The sequence below is a fragment of the Mycteria americana genome, chromosome 1 (assembly GCF_035582795.1).
Source record: "Mycteria americana isolate JAX WOST 10 ecotype Jacksonville Zoo and Gardens chromosome 1, USCA_MyAme_1.0, whole genome shotgun sequence".
NCBI classification, from domain to species: Eukaryota; Metazoa; Chordata; class Aves; order Ciconiiformes; family Ciconiidae; genus Mycteria; species Mycteria americana.
In genome coordinates, this window is record NC_134365.1 from 101,469,774 (window position 1) to 101,480,747 (window position 10,974).

The following is a 10,974-nucleotide window of genomic DNA, read 5'->3' on the forward strand; positions in this document are numbered from 1 at the left end:
AGCTTTGTTCACAGTAGCTATACAGCTTTCAGTGCAAACCAGATGTTATTTTTTGAGCATTTTTGTATCTGTATTTTATAGTCTTGTTTGAGTATTATTTTAAAATATATGTGCCTTTTTAGGTGAAGTCTACTAGCAGGATGCTTTCTGAACTCCTAACTATTTTGCAAGCAGATGAATATAAATACATGGGATGTTGATGTCTGGGCATTGTTTATACTAGTTCTTTTTTTTTTTCTGTGGGTCTGATTTTTTTTTTTAATTTTACTTTCAAGCTGTAGACTTCTGTAAGCCCATAAGGAAAATACCATTATGCATACTCTATAATTATGTACACTGTAATTTCCTTTCTGCAGGTTGGTGAAGATGGTCTCCAGATATGTGTTGAGATATGTGGATGTGCCCTACAGTTGGACCTCCGTGAAGATCCCAACATGAAAAGTCTTATTTATAAAGCAATTGCTCATTTTCTGCCAAATGACTTGGAGATCCTCAGAATTTGTGCTCTTTCAATCTTTTTTCTTGAGCGCACCTTGGAATCTTACTACACTGTTGAACATTTATATAAATGTGCAGATGAAGAATACAATGAGTGCACTAGTTCTGTTCAAAACCGTGTACGTTTTGAATTGCTTCCAATTTTGAAAAAAGGTTTGTTTTTTGATCCTGAGTTTTGGAATTTCTTGATGATCAAGCAGAATTGTTTAGCATTATTGGGGGATAAAGCCTTTGTTAGCTTAAGTGAAAGTACACTGGAAAACTCTACTGCAAATACAGAGAAGATAACAGAGTATAATAGGGCTCTGAGTGAGGAATGTGTCTATTTAACAGATGTAAGCAATGGGGAGCTTGACCCTGAAGACCTCTCTGAAGCCCAGTCCAAAGGTAATGCCAAAAAGAACCATGAAGCTCTTGAGGCATCTAAAATGTTAGATCAAACTGTACCAAGGCACCGCTGTGTGATATGCAACAAGGAATTCCTTGGTGGTCACATTGTGAAACATGCACAAGCTCACCAAAAAAAGGGCAGTTTTTCCTGTGTACTTTGCACCAGAAAGTTCAGGCAAAGAGGACTTATGCTGAAGCACTTAAAGAATCATGTCAGGAAGATAGAAAGGCAACATCTTGCTGCAGTTCTTGAGGCTAGTCAGCAGGCTCCTGCTCTTAATGAACTAGAATGTTCTGATGTTTCTCCATCTCTTGAAAACGGGAATTCTGATGGTTCCAAAGATAATGAACCAGAGACTGCAATAGCTCCAAGTGTTGACCAAGTGGTCCAAGTGGAGGAGGAGAATGCAGAACAGGTATTTGATGCAGTGGAAAACCATCTAAGTGACCAGGATGATGCTACTGAAAATAGTAGTGACAGCTGTTTTAATAATGTTCCTGATGCTTTAAGTACAGAAAGTTTGCCCGAAGATGACGAGAGCTCCAGTAAAGAGTCCCCTATTCTGCATAAAGTGAATGGAGCTTTTTGCCCACAAAAAGACATTGATGCTATAGATGAAGAAGGAAGCTTTAAGTGCCCTGCTAACGGTTGTGCTAGAGTGTTTAAAAAGATAAGATTCCTCAATAAACATGCAAGAAAAGCTCATCCAACTGATTTGAAGGTGCAGCAGCATATAATGAAATGGAATAAAGGAAAATGCCGGTTCTGCCAGAGAAAGTTTGCTGATTCCCAACATTTTATAGACCACCTGAAGAGACATGTGTATCCAAATGTTTACTTTTGTTTACACTTTAATTGTAATCAGAGATTTAAGCTGTCAACTGAGCTTGCAGAACATACAAAAAGTCATAGTGTTTTTAAAGCTCAATGCAATTTTGCAGAGTGCTGTGAGCTATTTGAAGAGCTCCCTTTGCTGTATGAACATGAGGCTCAGCATTATTTAAGTAAAACACCAGAATGTTCAGAAGATGCAAGTGAAAAAGATTCTTCAGATGATCCTTCAGAACTTTGTAATTACCAAGATGATGATGAATCTATTAATGAAAAAGAAACTGTAGATTTACCAATTCCAACTTGGAAGTCAAGGAAGGATTCTACAGAACCAAAGACATATATTCAAAGTGTTGAGAAGAAAGCAAATAATGTAATTCACAATGGAAATGAAAGTTCATCTGAGGGTAGCGCTACAGTTTTAAGTTTGATAGACCAAAAGACACCTGTGTTACAGCCAAATTCTGAAAACTGTAATGTTGTTAGTGACCAACTAGTCAATGGGCACAGTGACCTAGATCAGACATCATCAAAGTCATCAGAAATACCTTTGGACAGAGTGGCAGATGAAACAAGGACAGAAAATGGGTCAGTGTTACCAGTTTTACAGAATTGTCATGATATACCACAAAATAATGCTGCTGCCTCACAATTACCTTCTAAACCAAATCAGACAACAGAGAATACTTCATATGGTGTCATCTTAACAAAACCGTATGTTAGACCATTGCCTCCAAGTTATCTTGATGAACGATACATTAGCATGCCAAAACGTAGAAAAATTTTGACTGATAAAGTAGATGCTCATTCTGAACAAGATCAATTTTGTAGCAAATCAACAGAAAGATTTAGATGTGGCAACTGCTTGACCATCTACTGTAATTCAGAAGCACTTGAGGCTCACCTTGCACAAAAGAAGTGTCAGACGCTCTTTGGATTCGATTCAGATGATGAAAGTAAGTTTTACAGTCCTTCTGGGTTGGTTTGTTTGGAGGTGAATACCAGCCAGAAAATGGTCTTTGAAATTGGGCAACCTGATGGGATAGATGAGACAGACACAGCTTCAAAGCAATTGTAGTATGCTAGAACTTAGAAGATTAAATCACAATACTGTGCTAAATTGGAAGTTCAAATTGGGCATGCCATTTAGAATAAGAAAGAGGTGAGAATTGGTAGGCAACTCTAATGGAAAAGACTTCTCATAAAACAGAAGGGGGTAATTCAGTCTGTCTTTCCTTTCATGTTTGAAACTAAACATGTTGAAAAACACAAGCAGTGTTCTAGATTAAAGAATTATTTACATTGGTTAGTCTTCATTTTGATCCCAATGTATTCTCTTTTACAGGTGCCTGATTCAATGTTGTGGGAAAATGTATCAAACAAGGAGTGGTGTAAGAAAACACTACATGAAGAAGCATCAGTTTGTTTCCCAGTTGGCCTTAATCATAAAGCAGTCTCAAATTACTAAAGAAAAACATGACCTTGATAAAGACAAAGCACATTTTCTAGACAAAATTCACAGAGGAATAATAGGAGCTCTGCAGGTCTTGAGTCCAGAAAGGTTGCTAAAAAATCCCCAAAGTACCAGTTATCCAAAAAGCCACATTCATTCCAAATGTGATTGAAGCTTAGCGGCACAGTCTTTCTAGCATGAAGGTTTAAGGAAAATAAGGCATACAGTTGAGCAAGCAGAGGTGTTAATTTCCTTATGGAAATAAAACCAGCCAATTCTGAAAGCTGCTGTAGTTGGAAAATGTGTGGTTAGAGGATATCCATCCACACAGGTGGGAAGGAATCATTCAAGGTGTTACATTATTATAATATGGGTAAGAAATGTGTAGAGGAACCATGCATTCTTTTTTCAAAGTTTGAGTATGTGATTCCATTATCTGCTAAAAAGCATGGAGCTCATTTAATAAACTTATACTTAGAATCCAGAAAGAGGAATGTAGAAAGAAATCTAAGATGGAGGGAATGCTTGAATAGCCAAAAACTTGAAGTACAGAGCATGCAAGGAAAAGTCAGTTGATGTGATACTAAGGGTGAAAGTTACGCACAGTGGAAATCGGATGCATGCAAGAGAGGCCCTTTGCAAGACTGTGGTAAACGTGTATGCTAAGAGCGTCCTGTAAAACATCTGTTGTAAGTGCAGGAAGACTAATACAAGCAGTACACGCACAGATTGTGTGGATATTAACAGAAGCAGACTGAAACAAATACAGAATGTGAAGGGGGTTAAGCTTGCATTACAGGGCAGAGTTAAACTAATTTTATGCAAATGCAGAGGTCCTTCAGCTGTTGGTATGACTGAAAAGAACTTGAGATGGCTTCCTGTTTTTAAAAAAAAAGTTTAAAAAAAAAAGGCAGACAAAAGCAGAGCACATGTCAAGTTGGAAAAAAAAGATCATGAAGAGCCTGTTTCACATACGTGATATTGCTTAATGGTGGTAGGTCACAACTCAGTACTGTAACTACTTATTTACTGTCTAGAGGAAGGGAGAAAATATGTATCAACTCAACCTTAAGACACATTACAACCCTATCTAGTAGCATCTCTTGAAAAGATAGCCTTCCCAGAAGTTAGCAAAGGAGTTAGACTTAAATGTTAAGCACTTTATCCAAAATTCACTGTTCATACAAACAATCAGAATATGAAGACAGGAAATTTGAGTCATTCAGCTCTATACGTAACATTGAAATACAGGACATTCGGAAACCAAAAAGATGCTGTTGTAGTTTTTGGTCTTCCCACCCCAAACAGAGTTGTGGCAGAGATGCACGTTGTCTAACTACTGTGCTAATTTATCCTCTAATTTATCTTCTACTGTCTTGCCACCTAAAAATGTTTTATTTGAGATCCTGTTCTATGTGGGTAGCTGAAAATTTTAATGTGATTGTAGGCATGGAAGGTATGGTGGTGAAAACTGGTGTGTACAGATGGAGTCATCACAGAAATGCAGGACAGCAAAGACCAACTGTTCCTGCTGAGCTAGTTTGCTTACTGAATAGTTCATCACAGTGCACGTATGGCATAATAAGATCAACTTGCTTAAATCAACAGATATGTAAAAACTAATGGGTAAAAAATCAAGAGGTACATAAAAGATCCGTTCATTGTAGCAATGGCTCACACTTGCAAACCTAAGGGTTTCATTGTAAAATAGGCTGTTAAGTAGTTCTGGAACTTAAACTTAATAGTTCAGTAATGCCTCTGCTAATAATCCTCTGTGAAATTAAACAGATACTTGCATTAATTCTGCTTCCTTTCCCCCTCCTGGGAGGTAAAAAGAATGCAAATTCAAAATCGTACTCTTAAATTCTAGAAAATCTTTGCCTTAACTTTGAGTTGGATTAAAGTAAAAGGTTATAAAATTATGATCACAGGTATGTGTGCATTACATTAAGACCAATGACTGGCCCACTTTCAGAGATGTGTATGACATTTGAGGCACCAAAGAATTTTTTTTGCAGTGTGCAAAAAAATGGATTTAAATGCATCATTCATTATATATACATATATACACACACTATATATATATTTACATATATAAATACATTAAAAGTTTTTAAACATAAAATTAATTGGGACCTTATCAGCCAAATGCACTTTCACATTTTTTTGCTTTCAAGTTACCAACTAATTTTTAAGGACCCAGTTATCATCTTGAGTGTTCCCAGGCTCCCCTTTCTTCGTTTAACATTGTTAATCTAGTTAAATTTGCTTAAATATATTTGGGAAAAAAGGTTCATTTTGAAGTATTACAGTTCTAAAAATCTGAGAACTCGGTCAATAGATATGACAAAAATGTTTGTGTAAAGTCCTTTAAATGTACCTTTAATCTTTGGTGCTTTTTTGCCTTTTCCTAGAGCTCCCTGTGTTTGAAGATGCTTTAAAAACATGATTGAGACTTGTATTTTCTTTGGTTTAAGTGTGTAGATAAATGCGTCTATGTACATGCATAAACTGTGACCATAATTTTTTGTACCTGCATTAAACTCATTTTTGTTCAAAGATGCTTTTCTTGGACACCACCATTTGTTTTTACCATGTGTTCAGTATATACACTTTGGAGAACTGGAAAACTGAATTCTTCCATAGGTGAACATTAGCATCACATAACACCTATCAGGAATATGCTAAATTGACTTCAAGTAGCAAGTGGGTGGTAACATTTTTGTTTTAAGTAATGATTTTTACTTCAAAAGACATTGCATTTTCTTTAAACTACTCTGATACCTGTTGGTATTCTCAGATAGTTGCAGTATTAAGCAACTTTAATTAGGAGCAAAAAGATACTTGTAACGTGGGGGGGGGTAACTCTACGTGCTTTTTAAGGATTCTTGAGTATTACCCTGTACTAAGCCTGCAACTTCTAGGGCTGAAAAAGGTTCCAAATCTAGAATTGAAATTTTTTTTTTTTCCCCAGGCATTAAGCATTGTATGATATAATTGGAAATACTCTTCAAGATGTATCACTTTGATTCAATAAATACTGAAGTACATGTGTAATGTAAGCATGCAAATATCTTAAAGCTGCCTGAAGTTATACATGAACTTAGGAGCTTTGTTGGATCAAAGTTTGTGCATTTCATTGCTGATAATCATGTTCTAATAACGTTCCTCCAGGTGGCTATAGCTTGGATTTAGACTTTCCTTTTAAGACTGTCTACTCTAACCTGATCACAGTTCACTGTAAAGGTCATGTAAATTCTAATTTTCAAAGAGTTGCCGCTTGGTAGGCACCTTTCACAAAAAGAGAAATACTGAAAGTAGGTTGAAAGTGGTCATATCTGTGGGGAAAGGTCACTGGTACTTTGGTTATTTAGCCATATTCATTAAAACTATATAAATTGTATAGTTTGGATAATTTATAACATTAAACTTTGTGATTTTAATATCACGTTGAAGGTTCAGCTGTACTCATTTCTTTTATTGTTTAACACCAGTGGTATGGACAAAAGACTTAAAGGGGGTGGTAGTGTTACTATTTTCTTAATTTATTTGGTACTGTATAACACCTTTCTGATTAAATGCAGTGTATGCATTTTGGGACTCTGTCAATTTGTAAAATCTGTTACAGGTTCAGCAAGAAAGGAAATTTTGTGCTTCCTTGTTGAATGTTAAATTATTTTACTTTGCATTTTATATAAGAGTACAAATTAAAACTGAGCCATCAAACTGCAATAAATCAACAGTAGTGTTTCATTTTAAAAACTTTTTTGTACTGTACATAGATTTGTTCAATAAAACATTGTCTTTGTTGTTGATAGAAATTGATCTTGTCTTTTGGGGAATCACTCTGAAAATACTGCTGCAATGTTTATAGTTATCGTGTTATGTTTGGTATACGATTATTGTTGCACAGCACCTGTGTAAAGCTGCCAGGTCTTGATATTCCAGGTGTGTGGATATTTGGATTTGGACAGACTAAATCTATCCAAGTATATCCAAGAATACCCAGGATTACCAAGGAAATTAAAACAGAATTCCTGTGTGTCTGTCTTTTTTTTGTTTGTTTTTTTTTTGTTTGGTTTTCCCCCCCTCCCCTTTTTCTTCCTTCTAGCTAAGTTTCCTTCTAGTTTCCTTCTAAGTTTCCTTCTTTTTAATCCTTCTAGCTTACCTGCTTTGGTAAATTTGGGACCTCTTAGTTAAATAAGTCTTTTAAAAGTCATAGTATTATTAGAGATTCTTTACAAATAGATAACTGCTGAAGAGAGAAGTATGTCTGTGTGTGAGGGAGAGGAGTAGCACTTTTGGTCATCAGTCTGAGACATGTGAAGAACACGCCTATTGTAGAAAAAGCTTCCATCAGCATTTGAACCTTAGACACTCAGCAATCCACTCCTCAGGTTTGACTGGCTCTAACCATCTTCAAAACACAGGCACCTTTAAGATCATTTATTTAAATAGTCAGCCACATGCACTGGGACCCAGACTTTGTAATTAGTGCATATACCTATGTAATTTACAAGCATCAAGTATTGTTCAGATGATACACTTCCTGATAAAGGGAATTGATCAGAACACAAGGGGAAATGGGGCTCTGCTGAGTGATCAGCCCAGATCTTAGGCAGGACGGGCCTGTGAAGTTTCTGACCTGGTCATGGAGGGCTTGTGTAGTGGTTTTTAACATGCATGCGGAGAATGGCATAAGGCTGGGGTTGGGAGGAATACAGCTTGCGAGGAGAAGTTGTATGTGGTGTTTAAAGAAATCAGCAGCCCTATGTTCATTTTAATAGCTTGTATGCTTTTTAATAGCATTAGGGGGCAATGGCTTCAAAATGCGGGGGAGGTTAACCCCTCTGGAGCTATTGTGTAGGGCTTGAAAGTCAAACGTGGGGCCACAAAGAGGTCTGGATGCAGCAGTTTTAAGATACCTCTGCTTCTAGCTGTTTGTTAAAGTTCTCTAGCAGCCCTGTGTTACAAGTACCAATGCTGGCCTAAACCTCTTAGGAAGGTTGGTTGGCACTAATACGTAGAGCTGAGCCTCAGTTCTTGCCATTTATGAGCTTATGTTTGTTTCTGCTACTAACAGAAATAGCAGCTTCTGGTGTGATCCACTTGTTTCCATTGCTTTGTTAGTCCCCTTGACGGAATGCTGTACCCCAGAGATAAAGATGGCGTAATTGCCTTTTTTTTTTTCTTGAAAAAGTTCAGTACCATCATCTGAAAATGCTGGATTATTTAGATTTATTATTTGCAGTCCTGTAAATTTTTAATGTTCTTTGACCACAGATTTTGACTGTCTTCTGCAAAACTTTGGTGATTTTTTGTGCAACTTTTGACTTCAAACTTACCTTTATTTTCTACCTTGTATAATTTTGACAAGGTCTTTGCCTAAGAAAGTTACTAAGTTTGGGCGTAAAGGTATAGGTTCTCAAATCTCTGGTACTGTGGCATATGCACGTTGCAGGCAAAATATTTCTCAAAATGGCAATATATACATAAGCCATTTGATAAATTCATTGCAAAATATATTAACATACCAAATGTAAACTTTTATGCCTTGGATATTGTTTTAATTCCTTTGACGTGCTAACATTTCAGGCAAAAGTAACAATTTCTCAGTAGAACTGTACCCTAAGTTGGTAGCCTAATGCAGCATTGTAAGTTTTCTCATCGGTGGCCCACTTCACAACAGGTTAGTGTGGCTGGTAAACGGGGCAGGAAAAGTTTGGTGTCCAGTGTGAAACAGCTGAATTGTGAGGAGTAAATATTGACCTTTGAGCCCAAGGGAAGGTTGGGGTGCCTGGATGAATGAAGCACCTAACAATTAGAAGCGGCTGGACTGACCAAAGAGGTGCTCAAGGGTGCTTGAAATAGTCTACATGAGTTTAAGACAAATGCCAACTTTGAGGTTGTTTGGTATACAGATGACTTTAAGTACTTGAATTTTGTATGTTGAAAAGGTCATATCGGGAAAGATTTTTTTCTGATTTTTAGAATTATGTAAAAAGATGTAAAAATATCAATGATGGCAGGTGGGAGGTATAAAATATCAATTCAAGGTTATGAAATGAAATTGCATGGGAGGTACAGTTAAACTGCATATGCTTCATATGGTAATTAGCTACTGTTGTCCATTATTACAATATATTCTTTCAGGCTGTACATGTCACCTTTGTCTATCAGCATAATCAACACTATATAAGCTAACTTGTTGGAAAATTTAGTGTAGGATAGCAGTGGTAAAATGAGTAAATGCAATGGCCAGTGTCATTCAAGTATGTATGTATGTAAATACCCTTAAGTTGTTATAGTTTATGGCTGTGCCCACCTGTAAAACAGCTACTTCCACAGACGACTGTAACATTTATAGCTGTGTTTGCTTGTGATGTAGTCAGTAATTTCTCATTTATTTTGCTTAGCTTTCAAAGGAAGGAAAAAGAAGTCTGTAACTGGCATTTCAGTTAAGTTCAGTTCCTGCCAATCCAAATAGCCTGGGATATATTTTGTGCTGTCTTGCTGGTGTCAGAGCAGTGCCTGTGTGACTTAGAGCAGTATCTAGCACTGCCTGAAGCTATAGTTCTATGTATTGGTATCATTAAATCCACTACTTTCTGTCTCAGTGCCTGACTATCTGCACTGTGCTCACAGAAATAAGAAGATGGATGACTTTTTAGGGATATAATTTGCAGTAAATAAAATTCTGAAGAGGGCGGGGGGGACTGGATCACTTGTAGTGACTCCTTGAATTATGACTGCAGTTTAATGTTACAAGAGTTCTATTCACCTTTTCATTATATAGGCTAATCATTTTCCTGGTTCTTCCCCTTCAGGAACGCCAGTTTACTTCCCTTGTCAGTGATCAAAGTCAATTTGGAAAGTTTGAATAAAAACTAGGGAATTCCCAGTTACGGGAAAGACAAAAAAATAAAACCCATTTCTGAGATTTTCCCCTTTCCCCCACCACCTCCAAAGGGGAAGCACTTACAAGGTATAGGTACAATCCTACTAAAAGTGCTGGCCTTTGTTTAAAATAAGGAAGGAAAAAAAAAAAAGAAAATAAATGAGTTCTGAACATTAAAGAGGCTCTCCAGTCTCTGTGATGACAATGCACCTTTCTTCTCTCACGATTAACGGGAATGTGACCATTCTAAGGCAACCTGTCAAAAAAAAAATACTCACTGAAAACATAGCCAACATCTCAAAATAATCTAATTTTAAAAAGGCATCTTGATTTTTTTTTCCTAAATTCTAGAATATTCAGTCAAATATTATTCCCCTGAATTCTGCAAATCTGAATAGGTTTATTGAAACATAAGAAAAATGAAGGAAAGGCCATTTGCATTTCTCGGATGCTTTTTCTATTTTTAAGTTTGCAGGATTAATTTTAAGAAATTCAAGATTTCAGCAGCAAAATTACCTTGGTGGCAGGTAGGTTGTCCCATTTTTTTGATGAACCAATTTTGCATTGTAAACTCTAATGTTTAAACTCTAATGCTAATGTTTAAACTCTTTGCTTTGTAAACTCTAAATGTTTAAACTCTAAACTCTAATATGCAGAATTCTGCACTGCATATTGTGGTGGGAGGTCTTTCTTTTACATGAAGAGCATGCAAGTAGCTGGTCTTACAGAATGTGTAATAGCTGTATGGCAAGGCCACGTATATTATCTTATGGAGGCTGATCTTGTCAATAGAAGCTGTTACATGCTGCTCTAACTGCATAAAGAATATTAAATCAGCGTACACGTGAAGGGAAATTTGGCACAGCAGACTAAGCATTATTGTGTTGAATCTTTCCAGATGCT

At 36.6% G+C, this 10,974-nt stretch overlaps 1 protein-coding gene across 3 annotated transcripts in view; it reads left to right on the forward strand.

The window, feature by feature from the left end:
- Positions 1 to 5,495, forward strand: part of ZNF654 (zinc finger protein 654) — a 35,622-nt gene extending 30,127 nt beyond the window's left edge. For all 3 annotated transcript variants that reach the window (XM_075515242.1, XM_075515247.1, XM_075515256.1), the window contains 2 exons: positions 357 to 2,676; positions 3,066 to 5,495. In XM_075515242.1, the coding sequence (XP_075371357.1) occupies positions 357 to 2,676; positions 3,066 to 3,073 (2,328 nt within the window). In that variant the 3' untranslated portion in view covers positions 3,074 to 5,495. The remainder of the gene's footprint in view (positions 1 to 356; positions 2,677 to 3,065) is intronic.
- The last annotated feature ends 5,479 nt before the right edge of the window (positions 5,496 to 10,974 follow it).